The sequence below is a fragment of the Xiphias gladius genome, chromosome 18, assembly GCF_016859285.1.
Source record: "Xiphias gladius isolate SHS-SW01 ecotype Sanya breed wild chromosome 18, ASM1685928v1, whole genome shotgun sequence".
In the NCBI taxonomy this organism is placed as follows: Eukaryota; Metazoa; Chordata; class Actinopteri; order Istiophoriformes; family Xiphiidae; genus Xiphias; species Xiphias gladius.
In genome coordinates this window covers 8,763,170-8,779,417 of record NC_053417.1, presented here as the reverse complement: position 1 = coordinate 8,779,417, position 16,248 = coordinate 8,763,170, and the positions used below count along the sequence as shown (strand labels likewise).

General features: G+C 39.4%; 2 protein-coding genes across 3 annotated transcripts in view; one reads left to right on the top strand and one right to left on the bottom strand.

Annotated features, from left to right (window-relative positions):
* Positions 1–15: 15 nt before the first annotated feature.
* Positions 16–5,355, bottom strand: dffb (DNA fragmentation factor, beta polypeptide (caspase-activated DNase)). The gene is made up of 7 exons (XM_040152452.1): positions 5,147–5,355; positions 2,419–2,545; positions 2,083–2,268; positions 1,366–1,445; positions 1,064–1,237; positions 792–892; positions 16–290 (listed from the first exon to the last, which is right to left on the bottom strand). Exons 1-7 carry the CDS (start codon positions 5,267–5,269, stop codon positions 41–43), a joined length of 1,041 nt encoding a protein of 346 aa, XP_040008386.1. The 5' UTR covers positions 5,270–5,355; the 3' UTR covers positions 16–40.
* Positions 5,356–6,077: 722 nt separating this feature from the next.
* The window catches only part of nphp4 (nephronophthisis 4), a 163,287-nt gene continuing 153,116 nt past the window's right edge, over positions 6,078–16,248 (top strand). The window contains exons 1-2 of one of the 2 annotated variants that reach the window (XM_040152451.1): positions 6,078–6,368; positions 7,060–7,197. In XM_040152451.1, coding sequence (XP_040008385.1) covers positions 6,192–6,368; positions 7,060–7,197 — 315 coding nt within the window. In that variant the 5' untranslated portion in view covers positions 6,078–6,191. Of the gene's footprint in view, positions 6,369–7,053; positions 7,198–16,248 lie in introns of both variants that reach the window. The other variant, XM_040152450.1, reaches the window with a different exon arrangement.

Here is a 16,248-nt window from a genome sequence, read left to right as displayed (position 1 = left end):
GAATTACAAACAACTTTTTCATAAAAGAGTAAAAAAATCTTCACATCAAGCGCCTCTTCTTCCCTTTGTTCTTCGGATTTCCCTTGTCTGTGTTACTGGCTTTTCTAAAAATTTTCTTGGTGTCACAAAGCAAGTTGTGAGCTCCTTTCTTGTGGCACACGATGTGTACCAGCTTCAGGTTTTCCCTGGTGAACAGCAGGCGGTAGAAGTAGGTCAGGTTGACGTCGGTGGTCCTGTGATTTTGTAGAACCTCCAGCAGAGTGGGAATGATCGTCCTCTTCTTCTCTATCCTGGACACAGGATGAAGAATGTTAAGTTTGTTCACAAACAGGGTTACTTAACATTAGGAAGCAACGACTCTGTCCCAGAGACATTAATTATCAAGGCTGGTTTAATAATCATTAGAATAGTGATTAGTTTAGACATAAAGTCATTTTGCAGACTATAAAGTTCACATTGAAATACTTATCGTAATATGTCAAATGAAATGGAAGAAAAACAGCCTTGAGTTTGCAAAATAACACCTAAAGCATAATGCGCTTGAATCGTAATTGATTGTAGTTGTATGCCCAACTGCCCATTAATTTGTGGAAGTTTGCAGTTCAAATTTCTTACAGAAGAAAATGTGATTAAGCTGGCACAGATCGCATGTTAATAACAGGTAGAAATGAGGCCAAAAAGCCTGAAATCCTGAATGATCTTAAATATGGCAGCCGTCGCCAGCATGGAGCTAGGCTTGGCTTCCCCGTGGTGGCAGTGAAATGTTTGTGGATTCAGCTAAAGCCTCCAACCTGTGGTCCAGATTCCACGTGCTGAAGATGATCCTGCTCTCTCGGCTGCCGTAGGGGTTGATGGAGTGGAGAGACTGGCACACGTCCTGGTCAAATGACCCCTGAGGAGGCAACAGAGAGGAAGGGGTGTAGATGCGTATGAAGCTGGTCCCGTTCTTTCAAAAATGGTTTGTCAGTTTGGTCACATGTTGTTTAAGTCAGACCAATGCCGACACTGTTGTCTATAGTACATTCATTCAGCTCTGGTAAATGTGTTTTTATTCGTGTAATACCTGGCAGGTGAACCATCCTTCCTTGGTGCAGAGGCGATCTGGCTCCTTCTCAGTCCTGTCAAAGTAACAGCCGTTGTACCTGGCAGTCTTCAGCATTTCTGCCAGGCACTTGGATGTTTTCAAGAACTCTGCCCTGACTTTAGCTTTCTGAATGGTTTTGGTGGCATCATCCACCTGAGAACAGGGACAAAAAAACAAAACAAACACGCTGTTAGATATCATGCCAGACGCCTGATTGAGGAGGATTGATTAATGGGCCCAAGGAGCTGAGTGTCAGTTGGCTTCGGAGTTTGTAGAAGTACCTCCTTCATGTAACCTCGTATCCTGCTTTCGCAGTTGAACTTCATGTAGCCAGACTTCGTCTTGAATCGAGCATCGACACCTGAAACGAAACCGCGCTTACCAACAAGCTCAGCTACAGATGGATTTAGTGTCACAGTTTCCTCTTTAGTGGAACATTTATACAGGACACACTCACATTTCTACTTTACATTTTTCCATTGCTTCATTAGTTGCAATGCCTGCCTCCATACTGTACTAATTAGAAAATTAATTTCAGGCCATATCTACATTAGAAATTATTTTAGGATTAATGTTACCAACACACTGACGGTTTTGTGACCTGCACGTGATACTTTCTGCGTCCAGTTCACACCTCTTCAGTCGTCAGTTACTCAGCCCCAGAAATCTATTCAATGCGGGCAGGCTTTTGAAATAATGTTATATGCAGGGACTTTGAGATATCAGGTTTCAGTGCAGGAAGAGGTAATGCCTCGAAAAAGGCATTGTCATTGGCTCAGAATCTGCAGTTAAAGCTGAATAATTTGGCATGCAGTGAAATGAAAAAAAAAAAAAAAAGAATGATAGCAACATGAAAAATACCTCGCTCTAACTTGAAATGGATCTCCTTAAAAAAAAAAGGAAATTTTCTTGTTACTATGAGAAAAGTATTGTTCTGTCATCGTGGCAGCAACACGTTTCTGTACCACCCCATCAACCTAGAAGCGATGACTCTGTACCTCTGAACCACTCCTCATCCTCCTCTCTGCTCTCCAGCTCAGATCTGTCCTCCAAGCTCTGCAGCAGGTCAGTCAGGATTTTACGTCTCTTGGGAGACCGCTCACCAGACAGGAGCCCCTTTGCTGCTTCAATGAGGCCATCGGCGTGCTGGTCTGTCTTCAGTAACTGGCCGATGTCGCACACCACTGAAAGTAGGAGCACGGGGGTTATAAGGTTTAGGCAGCAACACTAGCTCTAAACTCAGTTTGTCTGGTCAGGAGAACACAAGTTCAGAGTTGAAGCGTTTGTCGTGTTTTTTTTTTTTCTTTTGTGTGTCTGAGCGTTGTTTCCCCTACCCCCACTCCATGTCTGCTCTCTGGAAAGAAGAACAAGTTCAGTGTGGTCAGGTAGAGTCAGGAAGAATTCCTCCGTCACTTTTGTCCCATCAGAATACAAGCAAACATGTGCACCGGAATGTGGCACCTGGAGACATGGAAAACATAATAATAAAACAAGAATAATAATAAAATCAAGTGAAATGTATGCCCAAATGAAGATCATTTCTATCTTTTTTTCCTCTTTCTATCAAGTGGGTTGATTCTTGGACAATTTCTGTGAAATGTATTTACAATTAGGTCCAAAAGTATTTTGATATTAACACAATTTCCACAATTCTGCCTCTTTACACCACAATGGATTTGAAATGAAGCCCTCGAGATGTGACTGAAGTGTAGACTTTCAACTTTAAGTCACAGGGTTTAACAAAAATACTGCATTGACCGTTTAGGAATTACAGCCATTTTTATACATAGTCCTTCATTTTCAGAGGCTCAAAAGTAATTGGACAAACCAACATAACTATAAATATCAGGACTATTTTTAATACTTGGATGAAAATCCTTTGCAGTCAATGACTGCCTGAAATCTGGAACCCATGGACATCACCAAATGCTGAGTTTCCTACCTTGAAATGCTTTAGGCCTTTTGTGCAGCCGCCTTCAGTTGCTGCTTATTTGTGGGTCTTTCTACCTTCAGTTTTGTCTTCAGTAAGTGAAAAACATGCTCAGTTGGGTTGAGGTCAAGTGACTGACTTGGCAATTGAAGAATATTCCATTTCTTTGCCTTGAGGAGCTCTTGTTTTGCTTTCGCAGTGTGTTTTGGGTCATTATCCATCTTGCTCTGAGGCACCGTCCTATCAGTTTTGCAGCATTTGGATGAATCTGAGCAGATAGTATAACAGAATTCAGAATTCATCCTGATGCTTCTATCAGCAGTCACATCATCAATAAACACCAGTGACCCAGTTCCGTTGGCAGCCATTCATGTCCGTGCCATAACACTGCCTCCACCATGTTTGACAGATGATTTGGTCCATACTCTTCTCTTCCCATCATTCTGGTACAAGTTTATCTTGGTTTCATCTTGTTCCAGAGCTGGTCAGGATTTTTAGATGTTTCTGGAAAAGTCTAATCAGCCTTTCTGTCCTTGAGTGTTACCAGTGGCTTGCACCTTGAGGTAACCCCTCTGTATTTACATTTATGAAGGCGTCTCTTGATTGTAGACTTTGACAATGATACGCCTACCTCCTGGAGAGTGTTCTTGACCTGGTTAGATGCTGTGAAGGGTTTGTCTTCACCAAGGGAAAAATTCGGCCATCATCAGCTTTAGTTGTCTTCCATGGTCCTCCAGGCCTTTTGGTGTTGCTGAGCTCACCAGAGCATTCCTTCTTTTTCAGAATGTACCAGATTGTTGATTTGGCCACTCCTTTTCAGCCCAATGATGGCCTCCTTCATTTTCATTGACACCTCTTATTGAGCATAGTGAGAGTTCCCATGAACAGCTACCAAATGCAAATTCAACACTTGGAATCAACTCCAGACCTTTTATCTGCTTCATTTGACATGAAACTGACTGTCAGTCAATTGTCCAATTACTTTTGACCCCCTGAAAATGAGGGACTATGTACAATAATGGCTGTAATTCCTAAATGGTTAATGCAATATTTTTGTTAAACCCATTAAATTGAAAGCTGAAAGTCTACACTTCAATCACATCTCGATGGCTTCGTTTCAAGTACATCGTGGAGTTCAGAGGCAAAATTATGAAAATTGTGTCACTGTCCAAATAATTATATATCGAAATGTTTTTAAGTGCATTTTTCAAGTTACACATACAGTGTTGTACATGTCTTTCATCACTGTCTTGCATCACGACCACTGTGAATACTAAGATACCTGTTATGGACAAAAGAAGAGTAACACAAGTGGGGAAGCACACGGACATCTGTCAGCTATATTCCCATGAAAGATGTTTTACTATTTTCACAGAATCCGCAGACAGTCTGGAGATAGCGATGACAGAATACAGTGCTGATCTGCATATCTTGTTTTTTTGTTTTTGTTTTCAATGATTAAACGTTGCCTGTGACACAGCCTGATTAAATGGATACAGTTATCTCGTATTCATGTAGAAGAGAGTAGACAAGAAGACTGCCTGGCCTCCAGCACATACTGAACGAACTCGATATAACACGGTTGTTGTCTTAAAGGACCCCCCCTCACCCCAAAGTGGTCTGAGGTAACATACTTATAGCTTTCCAATTTCGATTTCTTTGTATACAAATCTTTTCTACTCTTCTGTCTACTACTCCTGCCTACCTCTCTGGCCTATTCTTGCGCTAATGTAATGCTCAATGTTCCTCCTGTGTACGAATAAAGTTTAATCTTATCGGATATGCGGAGAACTGTGAAATGTCAGGAACATGGTAGCAGGACCCAGGTTTTCTGAACATAATGTAAAGATAATTTCATCCCTCAGTTTCGAGATTCGTCATATCTCGTCCAAGGTGAAGATGACCCTAAACTGGACCAAGGCGGCCCTTTATCGAATAGCAGTTGATAAAATAGCTAAAGTTGCATCTTCCGCCTTCAACTAGTCACTTTTGAGGCTGCTAAATTTAACAACTGTACTCTTCTTTTGTTTACCAACGGTATTGACTTGTCTTTCTTTTTTCCTCGCTGAAGAGAAAGAGAAACGGGCGGCACAATTGTCTGAAACAAACCAGAAGACAACATACGGGCTCACCTGTAATGCCTTGCAGGCTTTTTTAAGCAGCTCCTTTAGATCTTTTGCTGCAACTCCATGCTTTCTGCTTTCACTATAACTCCTAACTTTCACAGGTATACTTTTCCCAAAGAGCCCAAACATCTCACCGTTTCGGTTTGTAACTACCGCTTACTCTTCCTCTTGGGGTTGACTACACGCTGCGGTGGGGTGTCGCTGCCCTCTAGTGGTTCTCTTCTTCTGTTGCTTTTGCCAGATGTGAGGCAAATGATTCATTTTAGTGTGGACAGTGGTGAGAAAGTATTCAGATAAACACACACACACACACACACACACACACACACACACACACACACACACACATATATAAAATAGCGATGTCATAATGATATTTACTCGTTTTAGAGAGGTGCTGGTTCTACTTTATCATCATTTTGGTGGGGGTAGTTTGCCGTGCTGCTGAACTGTATTGCATTATACTGAGAGGTGTTTCTATTATTTTGTCAGTCCCATATATATATCAATGAGGGTGGGCAACACAACACATATATGTATATATATTTAAACTATAAGGTATTTAATTATCAAAACATAAATTAAAAGTGACAAAGACAATCTAACAATCCAACAACTCCTCCACTGACCATAGTGCATAGACTTGTAGTTAGACCTACATGGCAACGTGAACATTACCATAGCAACTGATGCAGCACGACGGGAAATACCAAATGAAAGGTTTAGAGGGTTAAAGACGACCCTTTCGAAATTCTGTTTACATGTTTAATTTTGGGATAAAATGACTCGTTGCACAAATATATTCCTCTACGCTCAATCCCTACTATTTGTATTATTATTTTTTACTCGTGAATACTCCTGATGAAACCATTGATTGCCGCAAGTAACCCCTCTGCACTGAATAGTAGAATCCAATATCAATATGGCGGCCGCGGGTTTGAAAATCTAAACGGGTGGAAAAGATAATATTCACTGTAACAACTCGGGTTTACACTACATTTTTGATTTTTGAAATGCAATGTCATGCTCATTTTTCTATTAACTAAACAAAATGGTAAAAACAGAAGACCAATCCACCATGGCGGACGGCTGGAGAGAAGTGTTTGAGAGAAGCCGGTTGGTTCCCCCACCCAGCCAGACAGTCCGCCTGGCTGTGGAAAGCCACCTCACCCGGTCCCACGGCTTCCAACTCAGCCTCAGCCGGCTCACTGCACCTCACCTCCCGCAGGTGAAAGCTCACAGATAACCCTAAATGCTCGGCAGAGATATAGATGTAACAGTTCTGCTGACGGCAGAAATCCGGTGGGGGTTCAACATACCTAAATTCTGTGTAGTGTTTTAAGTTGTTGAGAAAAGTCTACTGACTTTGGACTGTCGTTATATAGAGAGGGAATGATAAATGGAGCCTATGTAGTATCTCGCTCTTGCGCGTTATGCTATGTCACAGTGGATCTGAAGAGATCTCGCAGAACTCCGTTCAAAACATTTGTAATTGAAGGTGACCTTCAATTTTATAAAACGTACAATTAAATTGACCTGTGCAAAATAACAGTGTTAGCATGTTATGAATCCTCTTTTGAATTCGGTTGAGAGTTAACCCACCATGGTGAATCTTAAAATGTATAACTGTCTCCCACCCACTGCTTGCTGTCTCCATCCATTTGAATGGGACGGAAATAAAAACACGACAACATACACATTGTAGAAAGTGTTAGCTGGTGTACTACATGTTTGCAGAATTGAGTATTTGGATCTTGTATAAAGATCTGGAGGTAAACTCACTAATTGATGTTTGTTGGAGGTTGGTAACGTTAAATTGGAAGATTTTAAGGTTTTACCTTTTCACACAACCAGATCTTTCAGGGTTGGGGTTAACCAGCGGCTTCTCTAAAATGGATGTTTTCCCTGTTTAGTCACAGGAGATGCAACAGGTGGAAGAAGACTTGACCTACCAGCTTCGAGTGACCCTGTTTGATAGAAATCACCAGCACTTCTTTGGGAAAACATGGAAGAGCCCACCTCAGAGGATGAAAAACAACAAGATATCCTTCAATGAGGTAGATTAATTACCTAAAGCATTCCACTGAAATAAGGCTAAAGGACTGCAGATGATGCGTAGCCCTGATTTACTGTGTGTTAGGTTTGTAGACTTTATTTCAAACTCCTCTGATGTTGATTTTATGAGCAGTGGATTGATGATTATGTAGTAAAATCAGAACTCACTCAAGCATAAATTACATTCATTTAGCCATTATTTAATTAAAATTAACGCAAAAGCTCCACCACTCGCATCTTTAAATTAGCAGTGATGATTGGACTATGTTATGCTACGCTCTTGAGAATGTTTCAAGCCTAAACAGCATGTTACAAACTGCCCTGATTGCCAATAAGTGAATCCAGTTGCGTCCAATAAGTCCCATGTCATAAGCGTTCCAGTCAATTTTCTCACACTGCAAGCTGAATAACATCATATTTTTTTATGTGAAGCAACAACTTATGAAGTTGTGACAGAGGATTTTTCGGAAGCAAAGCATGGATACAGTACTAATTTTTATCATCTACAGACACAGTGAATTGTAGATCAGTTAGAAACTCACTAGTTGCCACAAATGACAAGTGTATAGTTATTTTTACAGGGTTAAGAGGTTTGATATATTTCAATGTGGCAATGTAACAGGGTTTCAAATCTTAAGTATGTCACTATACCATTAAATAGTTATGACCCAATAAGCATCGACAGCAAAGTTAACAATTTTAAAGTTCACAAATATGACATCAATAGGTATTATTTATTTTCTAATTAACGCTCATACACTCAGCATATCTCCTTCATCAGGACTGTGTGGGTATGCTTTTGATCAGATATTGTTGACAGAGAGGCAAACATGTGGGGCAAACAGCCCCACAAGGGATGGGCAATATGGATTTTCAACTTAAACATCCCAGCTAAGTTGTGTGGAGCCTTTGACCACAGACACATCTGCTTTAAATTGAATTACAAGATTTCAGCTTTTCGACACTGACAAAAATCACTCTGGAGTGAACAGTTTGTTGTGAGCCTGAAAAACAGCTCTTCCTGTGACGTGGTGATAATTTTAGTTTTGTTTCCTTATATCATCACTTTCTCTCATTGTTTATATTAGACCCCTGCTCAGAATTACATTGCTGAAAACAGTGGTTGCTGTCTACATTATACTGTTACACAGGCAACTGCAGCCATTAGGACCTCAGTCCTTTATGGTTTAATGGTTGTTTGACTAGGGATTAGAATTGTAATGTACTTTATCATGTGAATCATTGTGGATGGCCTGCAGTTTCAGTCAAATGTGGGGTTTGAGTTTTGCAGTAATCTACAGTCTCACTTTGCTGCACTTTTTCCCATTTCTTTAGTTTCCCTAACCATTATTCTTTGAGTCTTTTCTCCTCTGTAATCAACATTAGACAAAGGAAACAAAAAACATTTTTTTTTGATGTCAAACTATGTGATGTGCAATTTGAAAGATGTGCTTTGATGATGAAATTTCCTTTTACCTCTAGAAAATCTAAAGAGAATGTCGAGCAACGAAGGACTTGTGATAGAAAAGACAAAATATACAAAACTGATATTGAAATATGCTACAAATCAGACTGTCTTCACGGTATCCATTCAACTTGAAAGGATTTCTTTCGTGTAGCTATGCACCCTCTGGTCTTGTATATCCATCCTGCTTTGGTGACTTGTTTCCTGTACAGTAAGTAAAGTTGAAGTTGATGGCTTTAAACAGCTCCTAACGAGTCACCTTGCAGTCTAGAGCATTTCAAGTCAGATGTCTGGAGATGAGACTTAATTGGGCAAATGTATGGCACCACTTAGTAATTTAAGAACTAGTGTTTTTCCTGTTGTTTTAACAAAAGCTGAACTGTGCAACACTGTTCGTTAAGAACGCCATGGAATTTAGAGTGGAATTTTTTGCATTTTACTTGCAGTCTAAATCTTGCTTTAGCTGATCAATGTAATTTTGTTGTGTGTGCCCTTGATTGTATTATATTTTTTATTGCGTCAGATTAGTCTAGGCAATCATGCTAATACCATGGTAAAGAAATATTCCAAAACCAAAGAGGATCAGAGTTGGACCTGCTAGAGCAGAAACATCTTGTCACTCGTTGTTGTAAAGAGGTATTTTATTCTAAATGTTAAATATATCGACAAAGTCCAAATCTTTTTGCATTTCTTTTATACTTTATAAAGTGGCTCTATGGATACTGCCATTAGTTACAATCCAGTAACACACAGCAATGAAAGTCTTTTCTTCCCGTTTTAATTTGTGATGTGGACTAATGTGAACAGTGGTTAAGAGTGATTAAAGAGGCCACTTCAGTTCAGTTTGCAAGTGCATCAACAGGTTTTTGATTGAGATTGTATTTCATATTTAATTTTCACATTCCTTTACTCTCCACTGATTGTTTGGTCTGGGTACTATTTGAAAATGTTTCAATGCAAGTGCTAATACAATGTCTGAGTTTTTCATATGCTACTCTGAGAAATATAAATACGTTTCTTTCACAAAATACTTTCTTTCAATTAACAAAAGATGCCAACATTTTCAAATATTGAATGCTGTCTAAACACAAGCATGCATATTAGAAGTAGCCAAAAGAAAAAGCTCTCTAAAATTGGCGTAGCTTTTATTGAATTCAGGAATTGTCTGATAAGTGAATTAGGTAACAGAAATGTGAATCTGACATGTTATTCCACACCAGGTTTTAATCTAGTTTTCGAGAGTGCAGGGGACACAGTTTGGTCAAAAAAACATTGAAGTTTGATACCCAGCCCTATAAAGCTTCTCAGTGTTGAATGATATTATATTTATAAAACAACTAGTGAGCCCTTTTGGTCCTCAGGAAACAAGAAACAAGGGCAATAAGTGAACTAAGGTTGCAACCAAACAGTCCACACAACCAGTAAATAGATGTGTGACTATGTTCCACTTGCCTTGGAGTTAGACCTGGATTTTTTATGGAAAGGAGGAAAAATTAGGGAACAAGCAAGGGTCTTACTCTCCTTTGTTCATATTCATTAATTCAGTTTATTTGGCAGCCATATTTTATTCAGGCTCTGTTATCTTACCTCCTTCTATGATAATCAAAAGCCAGAGGTCAAGATGAAATAAAAACAAACAGAAAGGCAGCCCAACTGATGACAGGGTTTTGGCATCAATTTTTTCAAGGCTTTCCTGCTATTACACAGCTTTAACATCGATCCGCCAGTTGACAGATGCAGTCTCAGGACAATGCCTGTCAGAGGAGTTTCTTGTGAACGGTTCATCAGTTGTGAACTACAAAATGTACCCCAATGTAGTCCTATCCCTTGAAAATCCGTCTCCCAGTTTACCATCTCTTCGAAGACATTTAGTTATTTTTGAACAGATACGTGTCTGGGGAGGAGATGGATGTCTGTGTTCTCTCTCATTCAACTATCTGAAGGTCTCTATACATCCTGGTTGGAGGACAGTCACCCACTGTGTTATGATCGCTACAGAATACTGCTGAACTCCTCTGTAGCTTCCACTGTCGAAGGTGCCCCAATGCTTACAGTGTGAGCTGTTGTACAGACGTTTTGAGAAACACTTTTTTAATGGAAAGAATACTGTGAGCTGTAGCTGGCTGTTAAATGCAGAGTGTTGCATAAGTCTTTTTACAGTGACACCAGTGAGTCACAGCTATGGCACATTCCGATTTCCAGTTCTGTCACCATCTGTTTTCTCCCCTTTCGTTCGCTTAATTTTCTTTTGATCGAACAATCTCTCACAGTGTATGGCCTTACTTTGATCCACCATTATAGTCACAGCCTGCATTCAAACCCACTTGGTATCCCAATAAGCATCCAAATCCCATTATCCATCCAGGGTAATAATATAAACCACATCATATCCTTTCGGGATGATAAAGTGGACCTGGCCCTCTCGGTGTCATGCCGCAAGAGCTGCACCAGCTTTTTTATTGGATTTGGCTTGATGCACTTGCATTTATGCTGGTGTTTATGAGTGGCAAATTGCTGTTTGATATCCAAATAATTTCAGAGGGGGATCCTCTCCTGAGTTACAGGAGTACACTGAAAATTGCAAGGCACCCACTGCCCCCTACTCATGCATGATGGATTAGTTTTAATATCTGGTGAAAAGCAAAGATGCGCAGTGATTAAAGACAGAAAGAGAGAGCTCTTACTAAATCTATTTTCTTGCTTTGTCTCTGCCTTTGTTTTTTCCCTGGCAGAGGCAAGGTCTTGACAATTACAATGTCTCTTGCTTTTTGTGTCTGATGCTTTACGAATTGTTTATGAGCTGTCAAGTCGGACTTTCTAAGCTTTTATTTTGAAAGTAGAGCACTCTTTTGAGGACAGTTTGATATGTTTGTCAATTTGTCAGTGGTTTTAAAATCTGCTGAAAGCTGCTTTTATGTATGGAATGCAGCAAGTAGAGCCCAGTACAGACGAATTCAATTCCCTTTGAGGATTCACAAAGGGAATTTTAGGGTATAGTGCATTCCCTTTGATTAGTTTCTGATACTGTCGTAAAACAAGGTCATTTTGTCATAAATGCGTGTGTCTGTGTGTATATATATATATATATAAGTACTATTATACTCATATAGTACTATAATATATGTCCTTGTACAAACCCTGTTATTAAGTCTTTCTTGTCTTAAATCACCCACACTACCCTTATGCTTTCTCACCAGTGGCCAGTTTTCTCCCATCATGACTCAGATTGTTTAACAGTTAAAATATTTTCTACAGGGTAACAGTAGAGGGCAATGTTGTGCTACTGAGTGCAGATGGAGAAGTTGAGAGACTAGAGGAGCTGCAGAGAGAAATGTGCATCTTTCTGCATTGTCTCTCACTATGATAACTCCATTTGAACTCCCTGCCTTCACGGGGAGCCAGTGGTTTCTTCTCATATGTGCAACATTATCAGGTCGACAGCTGGGCTTTGGAGAAAAGGCCAAGTTTTGTTCCTGTCCGTGCAACCTCTGTTTTTCTAGGTCTCCAAATGCTTGGTATGACGTAGGTAGCACTGCACATTATAAAGTGGGAGTAAAATCCACACATTAATCATTTATTTTTTTCTATCCTTTATTCTTTGTCCCTTCTCCTAACCTTAACCACATGGCTAAACCTAACCCTTACACTAACCAAATGGGATGAAACAGACACACACACAGACACACACACACACACACACACACACACACACACACACACACACACACACACACACACACACACACACACACACACACACACACACACACACACAGCCTTATTATATGACTTCAAAGCACTGAAAAGCAGAAGAAGACAGTGCCTCACCAATGGGAAAACATTTGAACATCAGTCATGCAATTCTTCTGCTTTTGTTTCTTGAATAGTTCTCTAAAGAGCACACTGGTTTCAAAGTGAAGAATCCCATATTTTGGGCTTGGAGTAATGAATGGAAGTAGTCACATCCTGTAAAGCATACGTTTCTCCTTAAAGTGCAGAATAGGTTGCCAAATTTAAGCTGTCAGTGCTGTAACAAAACTACTGTTAAAGCCTCCACCCCTCCCATTTTGCCTTGTTCTCTAAAGTAGTAACATACTCAGCTGAAGATAAACTTCTCTCTGGAGTCTGGTATTTTTGTTGTGTTGTGTTGTGTGCCATGCACAGTGTTTTGCAGTCTACCACGTATGATTGCACACATGATTCACATCTATTCAAGTGTGTCCATTCAGCTGTCACGTAGGAGGAAGCTCTGCCCTTTTCTCCAGCATTTAGGGAAAAGGTGAAATTACCTAACTCTCAGGTCAACTCTTTATTTTACTCCATAGATAGAAGGAGCACAGTGATTCAACCTGTAACCTTGAGTTGAGCTGGTTTGCGGATGATGCTGCTTCTCTGATTGCCCTGTAGAGTATGGACAGCAGAGATTGGTGTTCCATATATGGTAACCTTGTCAGAAATTATACGTTTTTAATTAGATAGCTAGTTGTCAATCTTTGTCATGCAATTGTTGTATTGGCAGTTACACGACCCCCCCAAAAAAAATTCCTAATAAAAAAAAAACAACAAGAAACTTTTGTAATAAACTGCAAAGTATAGTGCTAATGACATACCAATGAATTGCATTTCATAGTAGTCTAACTTTATCTGAAAATTACAATATGACATGCCTAGTAAGGACATGTAATGACAATGTCGTAAGCGTGTAAATAAAGGGAGTGACCATGGAGCAAAAACGCCCAAGGGTTGAAAGGAATTTTAAAGCCACAATGTCAGAATAATTTGAAAGATATAACTAACAAACAATTCCACACCTAGATGCTATTAGCTCTGCCCACTCACTGTCAACTAACGATGGATAATGTTGGGATTTCTTGATACTGGTATATGTACTTCTTACAATTTTTTTATATTTAATAGTTCTCTTTCAATCCTTGTCCATAATTCTGTAATTAAAAGAGGGACATGTTCTGAAAGTAATTAACAGTTATTCTTTGTATAAAAAGTACTATGCATGCTTCGCATTTGATGTTTTTTAGTCCACACAGTTTAACCCACTCTCTGTGAACACAGTCCACAGAATGTAAACGGAACCTCAGCGTAGTCACACAATGCTCACAAACGTTTCATTAGCAGATGACAACATGGAGGGGAAAAAAGTTAACTAAACAGTGGGCAATCTGAAGAGGCCTACTGTTAAATTAATGAATTAATGGTGTTCAAATATCAATAGAAGCACTGACTTTGCTGGAACAATATTTCCGTTCTGACAAGTCAGATGCTGGTACCCATTAAGTCCTCAGTATCCGTCCCTAATGCCACCAGAAATAATAACTATTCTACAATGGAAAAGAAAGTGCCAGTAATCCCATTAAATGAATTATGTTAGGAAAATGTACAGTATTTGTGATAAAGTCCCTGCACACCCGTGGTCCATCGACACAGGTGTTTTTTTACCTGTGTCTCTTTTGAGCTTAATTCACTTTGGAGATCTTGAAGACATTTCAATCATCATGTTTTTTACGTGGCATACGTAATAGTACACCAGTTTTATTTATCATAGAATGATCCATAACTAGGGATCCATAATACCACCATAGTGTCATATGTAGTGGTGGATAAGGCTGGAAATATGTGAAGGTGGGATTAGCAATGCAATCTAGTTTTTTCATGTTGTTTTTCTTTATTTCTGAAGCCATTTTAGTGTTTAATTCAGTCTAGTTTTACATGGAAAAATTATGCTCACAATCTGGTAAAGAAATAGGCTAGTTGCCTGCTTCATCTTCATATTGTGACATAAAAATGATCCTCGTATAAACCACAAATAAAAAAGTAGTTTTTCTTTTTTGTTTTATTTATGGAAACACCACTATAAAGTGTAACCCAAACAGTCTCTATCACATCATGTTAGTGATCACAGCAACAGACGTACATGTATTGTAATTAAAAATGTGGAGCTCCAGGTGTTACTTTGCCCAGAAAAAAAACATGCCGTGTGTAGCTGTTTCCCCCGGTTACCTAACAAGCCTGTTGATTTTAGTTAAAATGAATTTAAATATTTAATCAAATCAAAAAGACGAGTTTGATATGCACATAGGCAAAGAGTTTATTTTGTGACAGTCTGGTGTTAACCAGAATGTTAACCAAATTTAACCAGCAGATCTGCCATGCATAATTGTGGCCTGACAAGACAAAAGACTGCAGATGGAACAGATACCTGCTGTTTTCAGAGGGCTGTAGAGGGACTCACCAGAGTAAATGAAAGTCTGTCAGTATAGACTACTTACTGTCATGAATTACAGAGCTGGTAAGAATCACTCAATCTTTATTTTGTCTCATTGGCATTAATGTCAGTCAAACTGAACAACTTTTGTCAGCATGATAATGTGCACCGAACAGTTGGGTGGCAGACTCATTCTTTGGACCAAGATTGCAGTGCGCAGCTGGATTTGCATTGCCAACCCTCTTCTGCGCTTCCCCTACCACTAGGGCGTGTAACGAGTCACCAAGATACCAAACCAGCGCAGCCGAAGAAATAACTTCAGTGCATGGCAGGAAAATACCAGTTCACCGGTGTGCCACTGCTTTTTGGGCCTTCCGCCAGCATGAATATAGAGCAATATGAGTTTAAAGCCATACTAGTGCCATTTTTAGGCTATTCTTACGGTCTTACCCTCATCATGATAGCTCAACAGTACAATGCTAACATGCTGATGTGTAGCAGGTATAATTTTATTTTATTGTGTTCACCATCTTATTTCATTGTGTTATCATGGCAACATTTGCTAAGCACTAAACTTCAAGTACTGCTATGGCTGATGGAAATGCCATTAGCTTTGTAGGTATTTGGTCAAAAGTATTGGACAAACCGAGACTTTCACCTGATGATATCACTAGAAGATAAGTCAGGGGATCACCAAAGTGAAGACAATCTATCCTGAGGGGGATATGAATTTCTGTACCAAATTTCATGGCTATACATCCAATAGTTGTCAAGACATCTCAATTAAAACTCATTAGGAGTCAAAAAATAAATAAATAAAGAATTACATCATGGTAATCCAGCTAATAGTTGTTGGTATATCTTAATCTGGACGATGTTGGACTGACTGATTGTCAGTCCAACACTGCCATCCCTGGAGCCACGCCGCTAACATGGCTCAAAATTTACTCAAGGCCATTATCACAAACATGAAGAAAACAACATGTCTCATTACTTGCATTTCTTTTAAGCAAGTTGTTTTAATCAATTTGGCAAGGAATTATTATTTATTAAATGAACCTTTTAATAGGACAATCAAATGAATGTCTAACTGTGTGGGTGTTGTTTGCTCTAATGGTGCAATTATCACGTTTTATTTTGTATGAGTGACTTACACTGTGTAGCCTATGAGCTCTTCAGCCTGTTGATATTGATTTACACGACGGCCTTATCTTGGGTGGTTTGATAAAACTACTGATTAGGTCTCTTCCTTGCATGTGGAAGGCTTTAGAGACTAATTTATTTCTCTCATGATACTTTGCTCTTACTTTAATGTGTTTGAATAATCAGTGCATTGTAGATTATACATAGGTGTTAGACTGTCACATT